Here is a 22,795-nt window from a genome sequence, read left to right as displayed (position 1 = left end):
TTAAAAGAGTGATTGCGTTTAAGTAATATCATAGTCTTATTTATTTATTCAAATACTTAAGCCATTTCCATTTACCTATGTCTTACTGCTGAAATTATCCTGCCTTATGCTGTTAATTAGCTTATATTTAGGAATAAAATCCTCAGCCAAATAGCCCCAGAAGTTAAGGATTATGTCTTGTATTGGTAAGTATTCAAAATTATGTCATAGAGTGTTCTGTGTATTAAGAGATATTTAACCTTTTGGGATAATCGAGAAGGCATATGTGAGACATTTATGATAACAGTATTAATAATTTTTAAAAAGCAAAAAGAATTTTACCATTTCAAAAATTGAGAGAAAGTGTTGGAAAAATTTTTGATAAAATCATTTGCCATGTTATCTTCTAATTTCTTGTCACTCAGCAGTATTGGGTACCTAAAAATGTTCTCCGCAAATACATGCTGATTTCAAGGTTTGTTAATTCATAGCAGTTAGCTTAACAGAGCACATCACAAAGTTCCCCAGAGATGGCATGTCAATCCTGTTTCAACGAGGAAATCTGGCTCATTTCTGTTCCAAGGACATGATCTATTACAAAACTGTCTTACCAGGTCCATTTTTTATATTCATAAAAAGGGAAAACCTAACTCTCCAAATACAGCCCCCACCCTGCTCACTCACTACCATGTTCTTCCTCACTGACTATTTGGTCTGCATTTCTCTCTCCAGGCTGGCTTACCTCACTGTTCAACTGAAGCTCTGTCCTGAATTACTGTTTTCTGGGTCAGTTCCTAAATAGGGGCTTCTCCTCTACCCTAGAATGGACTGGCCACCAGGGATGCGTTCTAGAAAAGCATAGCAAAAAGCTTATAATCTTTAAGGTATAGAAAAATGTTATGTTTAAAAGTACTCTGTCAGAAATATAACCCCTCTAAATTTCCTGTTTCCATTGTACTAACCCACAAAGAAAAAGGTGATTAAAAGAACTAATTCTTAGGCTTAACTTGTCATTCCTCCTAGTCTTAGGTACAAAACAGAATTCTCCGGAGATACAAAGCCAAAAATAAAATTATGTCTTTGAAAATATCCAGAACAGATAAAACAGATAATCTTTCACTTTGTAACAGACAGGTTGTATAAATCAACTTCTTCAGATAAGACTATAACATCAGAATAATATAAACTACTGATACAAATTAACACCAACTGAAATGCATATTTATGTTAGTAAGGCATAAAAAAATCCAAACAAAACTATAAATACATGAGAAAATATTTTTGTTCCTTTGAAGTTACTCTGTTTTTGACTACTTTAATAATAATGTACTATATTAGGCCTTCATTTTGGGTTTTTAACATTCTGAGTCAAAGTATTTTCTTTAAATCTAGAAGGTATGATTCCACATGGAAATTATAATGCCTACCAAAGCACCGTAAAAGTAGCAATGAAAAAGACACAATTACTCTTGAAACACCAAAACTCAAAAATGAATTAGCAGTGGATAAGATTGGCTGAGAGGAAGGAAGGAAGAAGGAAGGAACTTTAGAAGAAAAATAATTACTCTTGGTAACTGGGAGTTGAATTCAAATTTGAAATAAAAAAACTATTATCTTGTTAAGGTGCATATATTGTGAAAAAATTTATCACAAAAAAGAAACCACTGCATAGCACTAAAAAAAAAGACAATTGATCATTAAATTGTAGATTATTTTAATAAGATATAGGGGGAGAGAAGAGTGAATGGCAGAAGGAAAGAGGAGATTCAGATCTACTAACATTTGTGACATTTCAAGGACCACACTATTCAGGCTTAATAGAGATACTCAAGCTCCTAGATTAATATACACTGAGCATAGAGAAAGGTAAAGTAAAAACAAAAGTTTAATTAGCATGTACATTTTTCTTAATTTACCAGAGAATAAAAGAATAAAGAAAACAATCAAGGTAACAAAGGGAAGTAATGGAAGAAAGGAAACAAAAAGAATGTATAAGCACGAAGTTGGTGGAGGAAGAAGTAAGAACCATCAGGTATATCAGTAAATGCAAATAAGTTATGTTAGCTATGTAAAAAGACTCAGATTAAGTCTAAGGAGGTAACTCTAACTGGATGCTATTTATAAGGATGAAACCTAAATGACAGAGAAAGGTTAAGGATAAAATCGGCAGACCTAATAAATACATGCAAACAAAAATAAACATGTAACAACGTTAATGATACATAAAGAATCTGAGGCAAAAACCTTAAAACAGGAAGAGAGGATTCCTTCACATTAGTAAGAGTTCTACTTGTGCAAAAGGAGAGCATTAAAATTTCTAAATTAAAATGGCTAAATACAAACTGGTAGGAGACGCTAATAAACATCAAAACCTCACAGATCAAAAATAGAAAAAAACTAATTTAAGACAGCATATGTGAGTACTATCATCAATAAAGCAGATTCAACATAACTTTATATTGAAATAATATTAGTAATATACAATATTAATATAATACATACATTATATAGTATATATTTACCTACATGTTATATTACATATAACATATGTGATATAATTATATAGAAAATTATATCACATATGTTGATTAATATGTAAAATTATATACCTTCTTTTCAAATTCTTCAAACTACAGCTGACCTTTGAACGATAGCTAACCCTTGAATTACATAGGGGTTGGGGTGCCAACTCCCTGTACAGTTGAAAATCTGTATATAACTTTGGTCTCCCCCAAAACTTAATTACTAATAGACTATTGCTAACTGGAATCCTTACCCATTAATACATATTTTGGAGGTTATATGTATAACATACTTACAATAAATTAACCCAGAGAAAGGAAAGTGTTACTAAGAAAATCATAGGGAAAATACATTTGCAGTACTGTACAGTATTTATTAAAAAAAATCCATGTATAAGTGGACCCATGGATTTCAAACACATGTTGTTCAAAAGGTCAACTGTATTTTTAAGAAGTGTTCTTATATGGGCCACAAAGAAACTTTAAAATTAAAAATTAGTAACAAAATGTTGGCAACAACAAAAATTCCATGAATACAAAAAACGAATCACTTCAAAAATAGAAAGTTGCAGTTACAAGATAAGTACTAGGGATGTAATGTACAAAATGGTGACTACAGTTAACACTGCTGTGTGATGTATGGGAAAATTAAGAGAATAAATATTAAGAGTTCTCATCATAAGAAAATTTGTTTCTTTTTATTGTACCTATATGAGATGACAGATGCTAACTTACGCTTACTGTAGCAGTTATTTCACAACAAATGTAAATCAAACCATTATGCTGTATTTCTTAAACTTATGCAAGGATGTGTGTCAATTAAATCTCAATATGAGTAAAGAGGAAAAAAATTAACTTCAGGGTCAAAATTGCTCTCCTGGAAATTAAAAAAACAATCATTTATAATACTGCTAAAAACCATGAAATACTTACAAATAAATCTAATGGAAAGTGTACAAGAGTTGTATGCTGAACACTAAAAACTGCTGATGAGAAACTGAGGAAGACCTAAATAAATGGAGAGATATACCATGTTCATGGATGAGAAAACTCAATCCTGTTAGGATGTCAGTTCTTTCTGAACTGATCTATAGATAAAAATACCAATCAAAATCCTAGCAAGGTTTTTTGCAGAAGCTGACAAACTGATTCTAAGCTTTGTATGAAAATGCAAAAGACCTAAAACATCCAAAATAATTTTGATAAATACAAAGGAAAAGGACTCACATCATCTGATTCTAAGACTTACTATAAAGCTACAGTTGTTATCAAGATGGTGTGCTGCTTGTACCTGGCTGGCTCAGTTGGAGGAGTATGCGACTCTTGATCCCATGGTCATAAGTTAGAACCCCATGCTGAGTGTAGAGACTACTTAAAAAAAGGCCATGTGCTATTCACTTAAGAATAGACGTACAGATCAAAGAAACAATATAACTCAGAAATAGACTTACACAGATACAGTCAAATGATTTTCAACAAAGATGTTACGGTAATTCAATGAAGAAAGGACAGTCTTTTCAACAAATGTTGCTGGAACAACTGGCTATCTAAATACAACTCAATTCCTACCTTGTACTATATATAACAGTCAACTTAAAAAGGATCACATAGAGTTAAATATGAAACCACAACTACAAAACTTCTGGAAGAAAACACATGACAAAATCTTGTGACTTTTGGTTCTGTAAAGAGTTCCTAGATAAAACACACCCTAAAAAGGGGGGGAGGACTCAAAACTAAATCTCATCAAAGTAAAAGAAATTCACTCTCCAGAAGACACTGTAGTAAAGGCACATGCTAGTAAGAAATTCTTACAAAATACACAGCCAATAAAATATTTGTATCCAGAATATATAAAGAACGCAGTAACAAGAAGACAACCCCTCCCAAAAAATGCCAAAGGGCTTAGAATAAGAACTTCACCAATGAGATACAGATGACAAGCCTATAAGATACTCAATATCATTAGTCATTAAGGAAATCCAAATTAAAACCATGATGAGATATCACAATACACTTATTGAAACAAGTCATAGCATAGAAAGTGCTAGCAAGGACAGAGAACTAGAATTCTTATATACTGCTAGTAAATATGTAAAATGGTATAGTCATTATGGAAAACAGTTTGGCAGTTTCTTACAAAGTTAGTAATACATTTATCTACCATACAACATAGCAGTAAAACTCCTAGGTATTGACCCAAGAAATGTCTCCAAAAGACCTGTACCATAGTAGGTTGATTTATAGTATCAGATCCAAATGTCCGTCAACTTGTGAATGAATAAACAAACTGTCCCATGTCCATACACTGGGATGCCACTTAGCAATAAAAAGGAATGATTTACTGCTTAATGCAACAACATGGATGAATATCAAAGAACTGTGCAAAGTAAAAGAAGTCAGACCTAAAAGGCTATACACTGTATGATTTCATTTACACTCTAGAAAGGCACTATTACAGGGACAGAAATCAGATTGGTGGCTGTTAGGGGTTGGGGAAAGGACTGACTGCAGAGGAGCCTGAAGGAATATAGGACATTTTCCTCACTTTCGGGGTGAGGAAAATGTCCTATATCTCATTTGTGGTGGTGGCTCCATCACTACAGACATTTTTCAGAACTCACTGACCACTATACCTAGAAAGGTTTCTGAAAATAAATTATACCACAGTAAATCTGATTATTAAGAAATGCATTTCGGGGGCACCTGGGTGGCTCAGTTTGTTAAAGCGTCTGCCTTTGGCTCAGGTTATGATCCCAGGGTCCTGGAATCCAGCCCCACATTGGGCTGCCTGCTCAGCGGGGAGTCTGCTTCTCTCCCCCTTCCCCCTTGTGCTCTTTCTCACTATCTCTGTCTCCCTCAGGTAAATAAATAAAATATTTTTTAAAAATGCATTTCAAGTTAAGGGCAATGAGAGCACTAGAAGACAATTTATGGAAAAGTGGGCAATCTGCACTAAGGGGAAAATTAATTGCCTTAAGTGCTTTCATTATTAAAGAAGAATAAAAATAAGCATCCAAGCATTTAAAAAAAATAAGAAAGCCATGCTTCTGCAAAGTCTAATTAAGAAAATGGTGAGATAAACATAAACAGTAAGAAGAAAATGAAAATAAAATTTCAAACACAAAAATACCAAAAGTATAAAGCTTCTCTATATTGATACTAATGAACCTGAGAAGTGAATTAAGCGGAAAATATTATCAAAACTGGTTCAAGAAGAGGTAGAAAACTTTTATAGGGCAACATCCATGTAAGTAATTGGAAATATTCTCAAAATACTATCCCCGGGGGTGCCTGGGTGGCTCAGTGGGTTAAAGCCTCTGCCTTCAGCTCCGGCCATGATCTCAGGGTCCTAGGATCGAGCCCCATTATCAGGCTCCCTGCTCAGCAGGGAGCCTGCTTCTCCCTCTCTCTTTCTGCATGCCTCTCTGCCTACTGTGATCTCTGTCAAATAAATAAATAAAATCTTTAAAAAAAAATACTATCCCTGGAGAAAGTTCCAGGTTCAGATGGACTTATAATACATTTTAAGCAGTATCTTCAGGAGACAGAAAATTTCTACATCAAAGCTATTCACCATTCCAGAATATAGAAAGAGAAAGCCCCCAATTCGTTTTATTAAGACAGCACTACCCCAACCCTACAATTTGCCAAAGTATACAACAAGGAAAACTGTAGAATAATGTTACCTTTAATTAGAGCTACTCTTAAAAAAGCATTTTTATGTATATGCCAGACACTGTATGTATATACATGGCTTCACTCAAATCCCTTAACTCTCTGGCAGTCCTCTATTTCCCTAGTCTAATGGCATTTCTATGTTTCTTTAAATTTTTCCCATGATAAAAACAAAAAGCAAACAGACAATGTACACTTTAGCAGTACAATCTCTATTCTTTGCTCTTTAAAGCAGAATTCCGTTATTTTTTATTAGTTTTTACTTAAATTCCAGTTAGTTAACATGTAGTGTTAATATTAGTTTCAGGTGTCAGATTTAGTGATTCAGCACTTCCATATATCACCGGGTGCTCAGCACAGCAAGTGCCCTCCTTCGTCCCCATCGCCTATCCAACCCACCCCCACCCACCCCCACCTTCTCCCTAGTAACCATCGGTTTTATTTTTTTCAAAGATTTTATTTATTTAGCTGTGTGTGTGTGAGAGAGAGAGAGAGAGAGGAGCAAGTGAGCACAAGTGCAGGGTATGGCGGGGACGGGGGCGGGGGGAAGAGGGAGAGGAAGAGGGAGAAGCAGAATCCCTGCATGAGCAGGGAGCCTGACCTGGGGCTCCATCCCAGGACCCTGAGATCATGACCTCAGCCAAAGGCAGATGCTTAAACAGCTGAGCCACCCAGCCACCCCTATCAGTCTGTGCTTTACAGTTAACAGTATTTCTTGGTTTGCCTCTCCTTTTTTCCCCCCATATGACCGTTTGTTTTGTTTCTCAAATTCCACATGAGTGAAATCATATGATATCTGTCTTTCTCTGACTGACAGACATCATAAAGCAGAACTCCTTTAAAAACACTCTGTGTATTTACTGTCTCTGATCTCTCTCCTGTTTTTCCGATCAGTCTCGTACTCACAATACTCCAATAAAACTCTTCTCATGCAGGTCACCAATGACTTCATTCTGCTAAATGCAAAGGGGAATTACAGTGCTCATCTCCTGGAGAATACAAATGCAGGGCAGTATCTCACACAATGGACTGCAGCCATCTTCCTGTAAAACTATCTCCACTTGTCTCCTACCTCACTGGCTGCTACTTATCAAGCTGTTTTGCTAGTTACCTCTCATTTCCTCATTCCCCGAATTTTCTCATTTATTCTCTCTCCCTAGGTGACTCATCCAGTCTCATGATTTTAAATACCACCTATAAGCTGATGACTCTCATGTTTACAACGTCATCTAGATTTGTTCATTAACCTCCAACTCCTTGACACCTCCACTTGGATGTCTGACACCGTAAACTTTATTTGGTCAGAACTGAGCTCCTGATCTTCAAGAAATAAGCCTCACAGAATCTTACCATTCCAAGTAAATTTGTTAAAGCCAAAAACCTTGAATCAGCCTTTCTTTCTCTTATACTCTGTGAATAATTTGCCAGTAAATCTGTCAGCTTTGCCTTTAAAATATATCCAGAATATTTCCACTTCTCCCTGCTATCTTCACTGCTTCCCCGGGTTCAGATAACCATGGTATTTTCTAATTGGACTTACAGTCACCTCCCAAATGTTTTTCTCTGTTTCTGACCTTATGTCCCTACAATCTAGTCTCAGTACGTCTAAGTCAAAGAGACTCTTTCAGAACAAGTTGCTAACGTCCTCCACCCTCCAGGCTCCCGACCCCTGGTAACCACTATTTTACTCTTTGCTTTCATAATTTTGGCCTTTTCAGATTCCATAAGTGATATCATACAGTATTTGTCTTTCTCTGTCTGACTTGGGATGGTGGGGGATAAGACAGATGTTGTTTAAGGGTAACAAACTCACGAGTAGTGAGTCCTGGAGATCTAATGTATAGTAGAGCGAATATGGACAACAATATTGTATGATAATCATCAAACTTGCCAAGACTCTAGAACTTAATTATTCCAACCATTAAAATTAAGAAATGATAATGATGCAATGTCATAGGGTGCTGATTATCACTATAATGGCAATCATATTACAATATGTAAGTGTATCATGCCAACATGCTGTACACAGTGTTATATGTCAAATATATTTCAATTAAGAAATAATAATGGCCTGTGCCAAAGGACTCACAGGCCCTAAATGATCTGTAAGCTGCTCCATCCATCCTCCAGCATCTCTGACTCCGCTCCCCTCATAGTCACAGTGACCTCACACTCATGAATGCTCTCACCTCAGGACCTTTCCTGCTATTCTCTCTGCTGGTAATGATGTTCTTTCAGAGGCTCATGGAGTTGCTGGTCCCTCCTTTAGATCAACTCAAGTGCCAACTTCTAAGCGAGAGCTCCCCTGACCACCTCGTGCAACATGGCAGCCTCCACCTTCCACAATCACTCATCCTTTTCCTTGACTTTTTCTCCACAGTATGTATCACTATCCAGCCTCTCCACCTACCAGAAGCTAATCCAAGCCTTCTCTAGAGAAATTCTTCGTCAGAGAATTCCCACACACACTTTTCCAAGGAAAAGGAGTAGCTCAAGGTAAAAGAACAGTCAAGTATGTGAGGAAAAAGGGTACTACGAAAGAGGGCCAACAGAAATCGAGAGCAGAGATATATCTGCAAAGACTTTAGATAAGCTGGAGAAATAATTATTGAACTAAAACAGGAGAAGTTATTCACACCAGAGCCTGAAGAGATGAAAAGATAGAAAAAAGAATATAAGGAACATGGGGGATTGACAGAAGGGCCTGTATCTAAGTGGAGATTCAGGAGGAAAGGCAATATCTGAGAAAAATTATGGCTGACAATTTCCCAGAACCGCTGAAAAGCACCAATCTTAAGATTCACGAGAAATCGATAGTCTAGACAGTTTAAATAGAAATCTATAATCAGATGGTTCATAGGGCAGAACGTCAAAGAGAAAAATTTTAAAGCAGGAAAAAAAAATATCTTCAAAAGGGTACTGCTATTCTCAGCAGTAATAATGGAAATCCGTAGACAGTTAGAATGGTAGCCTCAATGTCCTGGGCATTCTACTCCCAGAGAAAAGTGTCTTTCAAGATTGAGGGCAAAATAAAGACATTTTAAGACAAGTATATACAGGGAGAGCTTACCACCACAGACCCTCACTAAAGGACTTTCCAGAGACAGAAGAAAAAGTATCCCAGAAGAGAAAGCCTGAGATGCAAGAAGAGCGAAGATAGTGGAAGGTACAAACGATCAATGAATTTATAAAACAAAATTGTTTGATAAGACAGAATTAAGGCACATGATAAGAATACCTAAGAGTTTAGAGGGTTATAAATGAGTGGTGTATTATAAGGTCTGTACAGCAGAACTGACATAGGACATAATGGAAACATAAAGATGCTTTAAAGAAAGGTGGGAAGCAAAACAATGATAATCTTTTTTTTTTTTTTTTTTTAAGATTTTATCTATGTATTTGAGAGAAAGAGAGAACATGAGTTGGGGGAAAAGCAGAAGTAGCAGACTCCCTGATGAGTAGGAAGCCTGATGTGGGGCTTGATCCCAGGACCCCAAGAGCATGACCTGAGCCAAAGGCAGACCTAGCCGACTGAGCCACCCAGGTGCCCCTAAAACGATGAAAATCTATCACACAGACACACCCAGGAGAAAACTAAAGTAGCTACATTAACATCAGACAAAAGAGAGGAAGGCAAAAGCTATCGAACAGAAATCTAAAGAAATGCTATAGCATGTTCATGCATTAGAAGACTTAACATTGTAAAGATACCAACTTGTTACAAATTATCTTCCCATTCAATGGAATCCCACTGAAATTAGCAACTTTTTATCTGGCTTTTTTTTTTTTTTAAGTGAAACTTGATCAGCTGCTTCTGAAATTTATATAGCCTGCCAATGGCCACTGAAGTGCAAGTATCCGGAATATACAAAGAATGACTACAAATCTACAGAAAAAGAAGACCTGAATGGCAATGTCACAAAAAAGGAAATCCAAATCATCAATAAACACATTAAAAGGATATTCAACTTCTTTAGTAATTAAGGAAATAAGAAGTTAAAACTACAACTTCTAAACTGGTAAAAATGTAATCTAAGGACGTAGATCAATAGGTAGTTTCTTTATTTGGAATGTAAACTAGTTCAGTCACTTTGGAACACAGCTTGAATTTACCCGGTAAAAGCTGAAAATATACATATCCTCTAAGTCAGCAATTTCACTCTTTAAGCATATAAAGAAACTCCTGTACCTAAGTGCCAGGAGATAAACTGAAGAATGCTCGTAGCAGCATTATTTGCAAGAGCTGCATGTTGGAAATAACCCACCAAGAGCAGGTAAACTGTGGTCCATTCCATATCATAATGGAATACTACACAGCAGTTAAAGGGAAAAAACATGCAACCACATGTATGAGTCTCATCAGTATAATGTTAAGCACAAGAAATACAAAGAAAAATCAAACACTATTTTTTAGGGAAGCATATATAGGTGGTAAAACAATAAAGAGTGAAAAAATGATCATCACAGAAGTCAAAATAGTGGTTTCCTTTAGCCTGGCTTTAAGATTCTGATAAGGGAGGACCGTGCCAAGGAAGGTGGCAGGCTTCCGTGAGCCTGCAGTGTTCTGTTTCTAGTGGGATGGTGGCTACCTTGTTTTCATTTACAATTATTCAAACTATTAAATATTTATTTTACATACTTTTATGTAGTGTGAGCTGTCATACAATAAGGAGAAAAATGAGAAGGGATGATCTAGTGCCTTCACCGGATTCGGTTCCCTCCGGTGGCTGAGTACATTCTCTTCTTGGAAAGACTGTACTATCCAGTAGAAAAAGCATTAGAGGACAGAGCTCTCTTAATTAAAATCTCAATTAAGTCCTCTTAGGAAGCTCTCTTAAGCATATTAATTCTCTCTGAACCCTAATTTGTTCATCTACTAAATGCAAACACAACTGCTTATCTCTTGGGATATTTGTGACTATCAATCACAATATACTGAAATATGTTTAGAAAACTGCAAAAAACCAATTAACACAGCAGCTTAGTTTCATAATCTGAAATTCAAAGGTTTTTGTTGCACGGTAGCTATAATGACACCAAGAGGTAATAAAATCCATGAAAATAAAGGTCAACTTCTATAACAATCTTCTATTTCACTTTAAGAAGCATTTTTTAGAAAACGTTGCATCTGTTAGCAGTAATGGATAAACAAACAAAAACCTGTTCTGAGAAAAAACAAATTTAAACATTAACTTAACCTGGAAAAAATGCTATAAAAGATGCCACATTAAATGTCTAGAGATTGAGACCTGCTCTTGTGTTTACAAAAGAAAACTTTAAGGCTGTCCTTCCTCTCCATGAAAAGGAAAAATATACTTTGCTGAGTTACGCTTCCAGCCTTCTCTCTAATAAATCACCATCAGCACCAACTGTTCTCCCTAAAGTGAGTAAAGGAGACAGGAATTAAATAAATGATTTCACTGGACTTCTATAATCAGCCTTAGTGCTACTACGGGAAAATTCTTAAGAAAATGAGAGGCAAGTCTAACTCACTAAAAGAAACTAAAACATGAAAGGATAATATTTTACGTATTTACTTTGCCACTTTAAAAAACAGCATCTGCCACAAATATCAACAATACCCTTAATTACTTTTCATATTCAAACATTTAAAAGATGACAAAGATGATACAAAAAGCATAAAGTAAAATGATTTTTTACTTGTTGTATTATTTTTCTCTATAAAATATTAATGTTCAAAGTTCTACATACCTGAATGTTTTCCCTACTCCAAGTGTGTGGCGTTTTATTGGCAAGTAACTTCAGATCTTGAATAGCAAGTCTCTTTACTGCTTTCCTAGGGTCATTCTTCAGATACTGCAACAGAAGCTGAATCTATGAAAAAAATAAGCCATTCATGAACAGTACTGTCACTGAAATTACCATCAGGGATGTGTAGTACAATTTAGTAAAACTTTTAGATTTGAGACAGGACTCCCCTCCCTTTCAATCACAGCCCTGTCACTTCTTAGCCATGGATCCATGTTTGGGCCACTTTCTCTTCATGCATAAAAATATACTATTCCTTAACCTGCAAGGTTCTAGCCTAGGACCTGGTTTTGAATACTCGATTCTTTCTTTTCTCTCCTGCCAACCCCATACTCTGCCACGTACCCCCCACCTCCACCTTTTGTTCCTAAAAGGCTCCCAACAATTAGAACTGTGGATACAGAACAGGAAAAAGCAGGCAAAAGAAAATGAAAGCAATCTTTATCAGAGAAGGCACCTTAATATGATCAAAACTTATGGTTACTTTTTTTTTTTTCAGTTTATACTTAATATGCAATAGTTCACTGAAGAAAAGGCAGTTTAAAGAAAACGGAAATGACCTGCTTTGGCGTATCAACCAAAGACGAAGCCGCGAGCAGAGTAAAGGTGTGCAGGGAGACAATCACCATCTTGGTGGAGGGGTAGGACGTGACCAGCTGCTGCAACAGTTGCCGTGCGCTCGACGCCAGGATCGCGTCATGGTGCATGTGCTGGAGGATGGGGATCAACTTCAGTTTCAAGTCTACTGGTGTGGCCAAACCTGGACACAGAGGAATCGTTAGGGACAGACTTCCAACTGTCACCTTGGTAACATTTCACATTTAAAAGGAATTCAATTAGGGGTGCCTGGGCAGCTCAGTCGGTTAAGCGTCTGCCTTTGGCTCAGGTCATGATCCCAGGGTCTGGGGATGGAGGCCGGTATCAGGGCCCCCTGCTTGGCGGGGGGTCTGCTTCTCCCTCTCCCCTTACCCCCTGCTCATGATCTCTCTCTCTCTCAAATAAATAAATAAAATCTTTTTTAAGATTTTTTTTTTTAATTTATTAATTTGACAGACAGAGATCACAAGTAGGCAGAGAGGCAGGCAAAGAGAGAGAGGGAGAAAGGGCTCCCCACTGAGCAGAGAGCCGGATGCGGGGCTCGATCCCAGGACCCTGGGATCATGAGCTGAGCCGAAGGCAGAGGCTTTAACCCACTGAGCCACCCAGCCGCCCCATAAATAAATAAAATCTTAAAAAAAAAGTGATTCAATTAGCAACATGGACCATTTGAAAACAAAAAGTATGCTAAAGTTATGTTTATGACATTAAAGATAATTATACTAGAGCTAACCCAATTAAGTTTAATAGTTTTTTTTTTTTTTCTTCCCCAAAAGCATTTATCTTAACATTATTTTTTCGGTGACTATAAGGCGACATGCTGACAGGAAAGGCATGCTAGAACAAAGTCATATTTGCTGTCTATTCCTTCTCATGGCATGCTAAAAAGATATGTATATACGTGTACACATACACCTACATATGCACATACTCAATGGCTACAATTATATTTACAATTTTACTTATTTCCTTCAACACTAAGTCAAGATCTGGATGTGAACAGACTGTTTGTGGAGGGGTTCTGAGGTTCTCTGAACTTTGGCTAGCAATGCCTTTTTTCATTGCCTACACAGATGGGACTCCATGGGGATTAACTCCAATGCATCTTTTATTGTCAACACTGGAGCTACACAAACAAAAAACTCTTTTCTTCTACAACATGGCTTTGTGATCACAGAGAACAAAAAACCGTCAGTCATCATTTACTGCATATAAGCCAAAAGCTAATTTATACTCTGCAGACCACTGCTTCACCACCGTGAAGTAACTGTTAGTGTAAATAGGTAAGAAAGTTTCAGTATCCAGGGGTGGTTTACATCAGCAAACTCCCTTGCTATCTGGCCTCTATTTAAGTCTGGCCAAACCAGAGAGCCACCGGAGATGGCAGGTAGAAAAATGAGGTCAGAGTATTGACTCCCTGGTTTTCTCTCTTCAATCATACATATGGTGCTTATGTTACTAGTATTTTATCCCTTAAGGTACCAAATGCATTTGACACTGGGGACCATTCTGTCTTTGAAACTCTCTCTCCCAAAGGCACACTCTTCCTGGTTTTTGTCCTTCCTCAGGCTGTTCCTTTTCAATATCTTTGTATTCATCTCTTTTACCCACACTATAATTTCTGGTGTATCTTGGGGATGGTAATAAATTCTCTTCTCACTCTCAATACCTTTCCTGAGTGAAGTGATATAATCCCATGGCTTCCATTCTCAGCTGTATACTGAAGACGACCTCATACCCCTCCACCCTGCCCCTGAACTTCAGATAACAGAAATCCCATGACCTCCTGGTCGCCTCCCCTGCGATGTACAGTTAGAAGCATTCTGTAATTAGGGCCAAAGAGAACTTCTGATCTTCACCACAAAACTGCAGTTTTCCCCATTTCCATATATGACAGCCTCATCATTATCACTCCTCTGGCCCTGGAGTCTTTATTGATTCCCTTTTCTCATACCCCACATCCAAATTTATTAGCAAAGCTTTTAGGTTCTATCTTTAAAATATAACCCAAATCTGACTATGCCATTCTGCTTCCACTGCTATCACACCGGCCCACTTCCACCACCATCTCTGGACTGGATTATCGCAAAGTCTCCTAAGTATTCTCCCTACCTAGGCCTTTGCCCATGGCAGACTCCTGTCTCCTATCCCTCCCGTCTTCTTCAGCAAATCTGTGCTCCACCCAGCAGTCCATGGAATTCTTCGTGTTCACAGACATTGTTACTGGTTCAGAGACACTCAAGAGCTTTTACTTTGCAGAAACACAAGCAACTTAAAATTAAGTGTAAGGATAGTTTATTCCTCAAACTCCCCCACCATTTCCTTCCCCACGCTCCATCCTTCCTCCACTTGCCCTCACTGCCTCTCCTGTACCTTTTTCCCCTTTCTCTTTCAGCCCCCTAGTTCCTGTTCTTTCGCTTCAAATTTTTTATAGCTAAAACTTAAACAATAATGAGTCTTAGGTGTACAAATCAATACATTCTTACATATCAATATACTCAAATAACCATCGCCCAACAGACAATAGTCCAGCACCTTAGGAGGCTCACCTCTCCAGCTTCCATCTACTCCCTTGCTATTTGCCCACTGTTTGGGCTTGGCCAGTGAAGAGCCCCAGCAGGGGATGGGAGGGAGAAGAAAGAGGACAGAGTATTTATTTTCTGGATCCCTCTCTATGGGGTCATATCAGGTCCTATCATACTGAAGGTCAGGTTTTCAAAGTGGCCCCTGCACACAACTCCAAGTTTCTGGGAACCATTTCCTCTCTGCACCCTTGGATACATTAACCCCTATGGTTTGTCTTGCTTACACCTTTGTAATTGTTCAACCCTCCCTGGATTATTTTAATTTGAGCATAACATCTATTTCCTGCTGTGCTCTTGCCCGATAGAGCCAGTGTTCAATAAAAACTGCTCAATGAATGAGTGATCGTTCCCTTAAATGACAGCTTTCTGCAGGAGAGCCCTTTTCTGGCGGAGAAAAAAAGGACAAAGGAAAGGAGAACAGGACAGAGCTCAACCACTGTATCTTGGTTTTCAAGTAATTTTAATGTGGCTCTATTTCCTCTTCTGTAAAACAGACATAACAGTATTGCCTAGCCAAGTCTGCCAAGTTGCACAATTCACAGGAATGCCTCATAGAAAAATACAAAGAGGGACACCTGGATGGCTCAGTTGGTTAAGCGGCTGCCTTCAGCTCAGGTCATGATCCCAGCATCCTGGGATCAAGTCCCACGTCGGGCTCCTTGCTCAGCAGGGAGCCTGCTTCTCCCTCTGCCTCTGCCTGCCTCTCTGTCTGCCTGTGCTCACTCTCTCTGACAAATAAATAAATAAAATCTTAAAAAAAAAAAAAAAAGTACAAAGGAGGTGGTGTTCTCTGAGCTACGCAGTGCTGGAGCCCCAGGGCTCCCTTTAGGGACCAGGACAGGAGTAAGTGGGGCCAATACACACGAAGCATAGCAAGGAAGATGAGATTCGAAAAGTAGGACCTTGAAGGCTATGGTAAGGAATTTGGATCTGAGTTTACTTGGAACTGGAAGACACTGGAGGAACATTAACAGAGCACGGAGACAGGGGGAGCTTCTAACATCCCTCTGCTCTCCCAGAACAGCGTGCTCTTCCCCTAAATATCTGTATTTCTCACACAAATATCACTTCACTAGAGGCCTTCCTTCATCAACATATACAAAATAAAAAGTGCCCCCTTCCACCTCGGGGTGCGGACTCTACTCTGGGGACTCTATCCTTTTAACCTTGTTTTTTCTCCATAGCAATTGATGTATTTTTATTTGTCTACTGCCACCCCTCCCCCATTTCTGCCACCAGAATGTAGGTTACATTAGGGCTAGGACTCTGTTTTGTTCACTACTGTATCCTAAGCACCCAGAAAAATTTTGACATTTAGAAGATGCTTAATATTATTGGAATGAATTAGTGAATGAATGGTGACAAGCACATAAGTACTTAATGTTAAGAGCTATTAATATTAACACAAATCCCAATAAGTCACTTCATAATACTGAATGAAACATACATACCTTGAATCATCTCACTGATTTTGTTACAGATTCCTACAGCAAAATCCCTTTGGAAAGAGAGAAGAGCAAAAACTTTAAAACCAAAAAAATTATACTTGCCTAAGTTTTCTAAGGACATAAATAGAACACAATCAACACAGGAGAAGCATAATACTTCAAATCGTAACTCATATTCCAAACATCAGGTACTGGGGTAGGGTAAGAAATGCAACTGAAACCAAAACTCCCACCAGCAAATGGGCTCACGCCAACACCGTTTCCAAGCAGTATTCAAGACAAGATGCTCTGATTTATGGGTGCTGCCACAGCTTGCATCACTGAGTGCCACTGTCTGAAAGATTCAAGGTCATTATCTCAATCTACGACATTTTGGGATGTGGTTTTTTTTTTTTTAAGATTTTATTTATTTATTTGACAGACAGAGATCACAAGTAGGCAAAGAGGCAGGCAGAGAGAGAGAGAGGAAGAAGCAGGCTCCCTGCTAAGCAGAAAGCCCCATGCGGGGCTTGACCCCAGGACCCTGGGATCATGACCTGAGCCGAAGGCAGAAGCTTTAACCCACTGAGCCACCCAGGCGCTCCGGGATGTGCTTTTAATTAAGAAAAGCTTTTAACACCATAAGCTAATTATTTAAGCAATAAAATATATCTTGAATATTCTACATTTTAGAAAAATAGACTAAGTATGAAGTAGGAAATATGGGCAGAATCTTACCAAAAGCCAAACTATTTAATGTTGGCGATTGTTTTTTTTATATTATGTATGTATAAAGTGTTTTCCAAGGTGCTGCTTTTCATTCTGACCCAATAAAAATGACACTGAGTGCTGCAAAAGTTACTAATAACATGAATATTTGGGATAAGACACATTATATTTAAGGAAATATAATACAGACAAGACGATCAAGCTTGGCTCATTTAGCCATGATAAATGATATATAAGATATGAAATACTTCTTCTCACTAGTTCAATGGATGTCTACATAAAATATTTTGTCATTAAGATATTTTTTGCCATTTTCTTTTCTTTTCTTTTTTTTCTTAAAGATTTTATTCATTTATTTGACAGAGAAAGACCACAAGTAGGCAGAGAAGCAGGCAGAGAGAGAGAGGAGGAAACAAGCTCCCTGCTGAGCAGAGAGCCCGATGTGGGGCTCGACCCCAGGACCCTGGGATCATGACCTGAGCTGAAGGCAGAGGCTTTAACCCACCGAGCCACCCAGGCGCCCCTATTTGCCATTTTCAATTCCATTTTCTCATAAGCAAATAGTGGAGTCTTCCAGAGGCTATATGATGAATAATGACATCATCTCTTGACAACTAATGGAATGTGTCATTGTGCATTCTTGTGTTTCCTAGAATTTTCTAAGGTAGTAGGTTCAGGTTTAGTATACAAATATATTTTCTGAGATTAACTCAGTTCCCAACTCTTCTCCTGTGCTTTTACTGTATTTGACGTAACTACTTTTATTTCTATAACCTCATTATCATCCAATACATTATTTTGAAATCCTTAAGTTTTCCTTATGCTTATAGAGAAACATATTGGGAAGTACACATTGCCATGTTTTGCAATAGAATTCTGAAAGATTTTTCTAAGATTTTATCTAAAATTGCCTTTTTAGAATTTAACAATATTTTATTCCAAATGAAGTTTACTTGCTAAGGTTTTTTTTTTACACTTAAAAATGAATCACTGGCTTGACAAAGAGTTTAGAAGACTCATCTTCTGAACACACAGCTGTACTGTCTAGGTCTAAAGATGCTGAAAAAGATAAAACTGACATATCAGAGAGTTTCCTAATTCATGGAAGCAAAGAATTTATTCTAAAGAAAAGCAAAACTTTAAATAAAAAAATAGGACTAAAGCTGTCCTTCGATTTTTCAGATGTTAATAATTTGGCTTATTGTGCCTTATAAAATGAGACATTTCAGAAAGTATTACATGGTACCAGTTAACTTAAGGCTTCATTTTGAGACTAATTATTTAGAATTTTTTAAAAAAGCCTGAGTATTTCAAATGTGCTCTTTAAAAGCAAAATATTGATTTTTAAACTAGCAATCGTAAGAGGGTAAGTTATCGTCATGCACTGGCTGGAGAAGTGCACGAAACAGCTAAGGAAGTTCTGCAGCTGACCACGCTGAATACCCGGGTGGAAAGTGAGTACCAGAGATCAAGGTGCTGCCACTTTTCAGCATTAGAGTAACTTATCAAGTAACTTATAAGATAGAGCTGCAAACATGAAGACTCACTTAATGGCTCACCTGCAGAATTTTATCTCTGCTGCACAAATGGAAAATCTACAAACATAGCTAGATGTGCTCTTTTGCTTGTATGAGCATCACCTAACAAGAGAGCATCATCATTTATGTGAATTCTCAGCAACAATCCGTAGCTGTGCTGAAATTTTCAAAGCAAATAACGTTTTTTAAAACCTCATGGTTTTCCTGGTACATCAATGCTACTGTCTTCACCACTGGTAGCAAAACAATGAGTAAAACTGCTGGCACCTTAGCAAGAACCAAGGCAGCGTCCGACTGTCCGAGCAGTCATTGCATTCTTTACCACTGTGCACTCACACTAAAAGGAAAGGAAGGAAGGAAGGAAGGAAGCCAGATGCACTTACGAACACCCTTGATAAAACAGTAAAAATTACTAATTTTATTGAATTTCAACCTGTGAGCAAGTGTCTTTTTAATATTCTCTGACAAAACAGAAGCCACACATCAGGTACACAGTGGTTGTCTCCAGGAAAAGTGCCACGTAATTATTAGAGTTATAAGATGAACTAGCCATTTTTTTTCCCATGAAACCTCATGGTTATTCAGACTTGGCTATTTGGCAGACATTTTCTCAAAAGATGAGTAAAGTTGGCTTGTCAGTTCATGGAAAATAACTGGGAAAACTTTTTGCCGATCTGAGTTTCTAAGCAAAAACTAGAATTTCAGAAAACATATCTATCATCATGAGCTTGACAACTTAATATCTAAAGAATTTCCTGATAAGACTGGTGGCAAGTAACAAATGGGATCCTTTGATATCATCCTTTGATATGATACAATGAAATGGGTCGACATTTGGAAGACCTGCATAATGCAGTGAACCAATGTTTCCAAAAAGGCCAGTGCAGAGATTATAAAACCATACATGGATAAAAGATTCTGAAAGATTTCAATGTACTATATTACAAGTTCATGGATACAATTTTAGAGTCCACACTGCAATTAACCTTTAAGAAACCACCACTTGTTTAGTTTTTGTATAACATCAAAGAAAAATATCCATAACTACTTATAAAGCCTTTAAAAATACTCTTCTCTTTTCCAACTGTCTATCTGTGTGAGGCTGGATTTGTTTCATATCTTTTATTGTAACATACTGCAACAGAAATGTTGAATACAGAAACACGTAAGAATCCAGCCAGACACGAGAGAGATTTGGAAAATGTAAAAACAACAACAACGACAACAAAGCTACTCATCTCACAAAAATGCTTGTTTTTACATTAAAATATTTAGAGAATTGTTATTTTAAAAATGAACATGTGTTTTTAAAATTTAGCCATTTAAATTTCTAATACTCTAATCTATCGATATAGTCCATGTGAGCAGAAACAGCTCCATGAGGACTTCAATAATGAAAAGTATAAAGATGCCAAACAGTCTGAAAACTACTTTTCTAAGGTATCAGTTTCATACTTGATAAGAAAAAGTTAGATTACAAACGTCTTTTAGGTATAAGAGGTTTATCAGGCGTGTAGAAACGACTCATTCACCTATCAGCGTGCTCTCATACTTGTTATTCTTTCTTAGAATTTTCTTCCTCTAACTTGCTGCCTTTTCAACACTTGGTTTCAGCTCAGATGTCACCTGGTTAGAGAGGCCTTCCCTGATCACTCTTCTGAAAGCAGCTTACTCGGTTCACTATCACAACGATTAAACTGTATTATTTTTATCACGAAATTGTTTTCTTTTTTCATAACATTCACACACCTCTGAAACTATTTTGTTGTTGTGTTTACACAACAACAGGGCTTTTATCTTCTCCACCCCTGTCCTCCTGGGCGCTGAGAATACCATCTACACATGGCGGATATTCAATAAGCGCTTCTTCAGTAACTGTAACTTTATGCAACTCAAAATTTAAAAATCTGTTATGGGCCTTCAGGGTCAATAAACTGCAAATCAGAAGGCTGCAGTTTTCTTTCTTTTCTTTGTCTAATAGTATTTTTTAAAATCCTTAATGTCAATATTAAGAATGTATGTGAATATAGAGTCTCATATGGTAATAAGACTATACACAGAATAATCAGATTTTCTAGCTTCCACCCATGCCAGCCCTGACAACAATGGGCATACATTCCTGCTCTGTCACAATCAGCTGGGGTGAATGAGTAAGTAGCCACCACTTTTAGACTGCCAGTGCGCTGTTCGGTTTGGCACTGGCCGCTAGAGGGCTCCTCTCTCAATAACAACGCTTCTCCAGTTTCTGAAGGCATTTGGGTTTCCAACTCCTGCTTTGTGACACAGGGACTCTCTTTAAATATATAAAATCTTTACCTTTTTAAGAACAAGTTAGATGTGATTATGCTAATAGACAAAGGGAGAACAGTATTAAATAAATTCTTAAGGTCTTAATTTGCTAGTTGCTCTAATTTGTTTAAGATCCAAAAGTGACAGAGATACTAAGACAAAAACCCATCAGTATTGGTCAAGATACTTGATTTCCAGCCTGCTTCTATGTAAACTATACGGCTTCTATGTAAACTATTAACTTAAATGTTTATTGGTCATCAATTCTATAGGCGAAGAATCATGTTTCTATGTTACTTAGTCTTAATCTTTTCCAAAACAGATCAGAAATTCCACAACTAATAAAATTAGCTTCTGATAATAACATAAGAGAACCTGAACCAAAAATGATTTTCATTAAATAAAATATAATCACTAAATTATTAATTTATCATCTAAATTTAGAAAGTAAATTTAGAAAATTATTTTTGGAGCTACAGGAAATGCAAGTTTACTTAAGCAGATTATAAAGTACTGACACCTTGACAGTGGTAATCAGTTAACTGCTCACTAGATATAATTCCCATCCAATAAAAACAATTTTTAAAAAGTTCTCTCGGGGCGCCTGGGTGGCTCAGTGGGTTAAGGCCTCTGCCTTTGGCTCAGGTCATGATCCCAGGGTTCTGGGATCAAGCCCCACATTGGGATCTCTGCTCAGCGGAGAGCCTGCCCCACCCCCCTGCCTGCCTCTTTGCCTACTTGTGATCTCTGTCTCTCAAATAAATAAATAAAAATCTTAAAAAAAAAAAGTTCTCTCGATAGTAATGACTCTCAATAAGAAAAAAAATACCAGTTTTCAAAAGCACAAATAGGACTGTGTTTACTCAGTATTTCTCTTACTCACTGCCACACCTACTAATTTTGAGCAGTACATTAAAAAACTACATGCTTCCTATTCTCCATTCTCCTTTACCAGTGAGTAATCCTGGGATTATAAAGGTTTTACAGGAGCAGCTGAAGAGATGAATACGCATATAATTAAAATCTGAAGAGAGAAAGTTGGTGATAAACTGTTCTAAGTTGTATTCAAATTTAGCGGAGATTCTTAATGGAAAAGCTATCTTTTTTAATTTTAAAAATTACACCATCTGATTATAAAGCTCAAACTTGCTCCCGACAGTATACAAAGAAGTTTATTAAAAAAATAAAAACAAAAATAAGGTACCATCTTATCACCCAGACACGGGATTTTGATATATATCCTTTGTCTTTTTTATATTTCATCAATCCAAATACCTGTTTCTTAAAAAATATATTCTGTAAGGTCTTATAAGCTATGATGTAAGCTGTTTCCAAATATACTTCTAAAATATACTTGTTAAGAGCTGACATAATATTTCACTGTATGATCATATTTATCTAAGCACACTGGTTAGAAGTTAGGTTGTTACTAATTTTTTTTGTTGTTTTTATAACACTACAACCAGCATCCTTGCAAATAAGTATCAGTACCCATTGCTGATTCCTCCGGATAAGTTCTCAGAAGTGGATGTTCTAGGTCCACTTGAGGGATAAAAAGATGATCACGTTTAAGGCAATGCACACTACCAAAATGCCCTCCAGAAAGCAATGCTACTTTGCTATCAGTCAGTGAAGGGGATAATTTATATTTTTAGATAGGGTAGGCAAACAAGTCAAACATA

At 37.2% G+C, this 22,795-nt stretch overlaps 1 protein-coding gene across 2 annotated transcripts in view; it reads right to left on the bottom strand.

Annotated features, from left to right (window-relative positions):
- The window catches only part of INTS7 (integrator complex subunit 7), a 91,482-nt gene that overhangs the window by 45,247 nt on the left and 23,440 nt on the right, over window positions 1–22,795 (bottom strand). For both annotated transcript variants that reach the window (XM_032862801.1, XM_032862802.1), the window contains 3 exons: window positions 16,582–16,628; window positions 12,509–12,708; window positions 11,892–12,014 (listed from right to left, as the gene is read on the bottom strand). In XM_032862801.1, the coding sequence (XP_032718692.1) occupies window positions 11,892–12,014; window positions 12,509–12,708; window positions 16,582–16,628 (370 nt within the window). The remainder of the gene's footprint in view (window positions 1–11,891; window positions 12,015–12,508; window positions 12,709–16,581; window positions 16,629–22,795) is intronic.

The sequence above is a fragment of the Lontra canadensis genome, unplaced genomic scaffold, assembly GCF_010015895.1.
Source record: "Lontra canadensis isolate GAN:19392208 unplaced genomic scaffold, GSC_riverotter_1.0 scaffold24, whole genome shotgun sequence".
Taxonomy (NCBI): Eukaryota; Metazoa; Chordata; class Mammalia; order Carnivora; family Mustelidae; genus Lontra; species Lontra canadensis.
The sequence above is the reverse complement of the archived record's forward strand: the minus strand, read 5'-3'. Positions and strand labels throughout refer to the sequence as shown.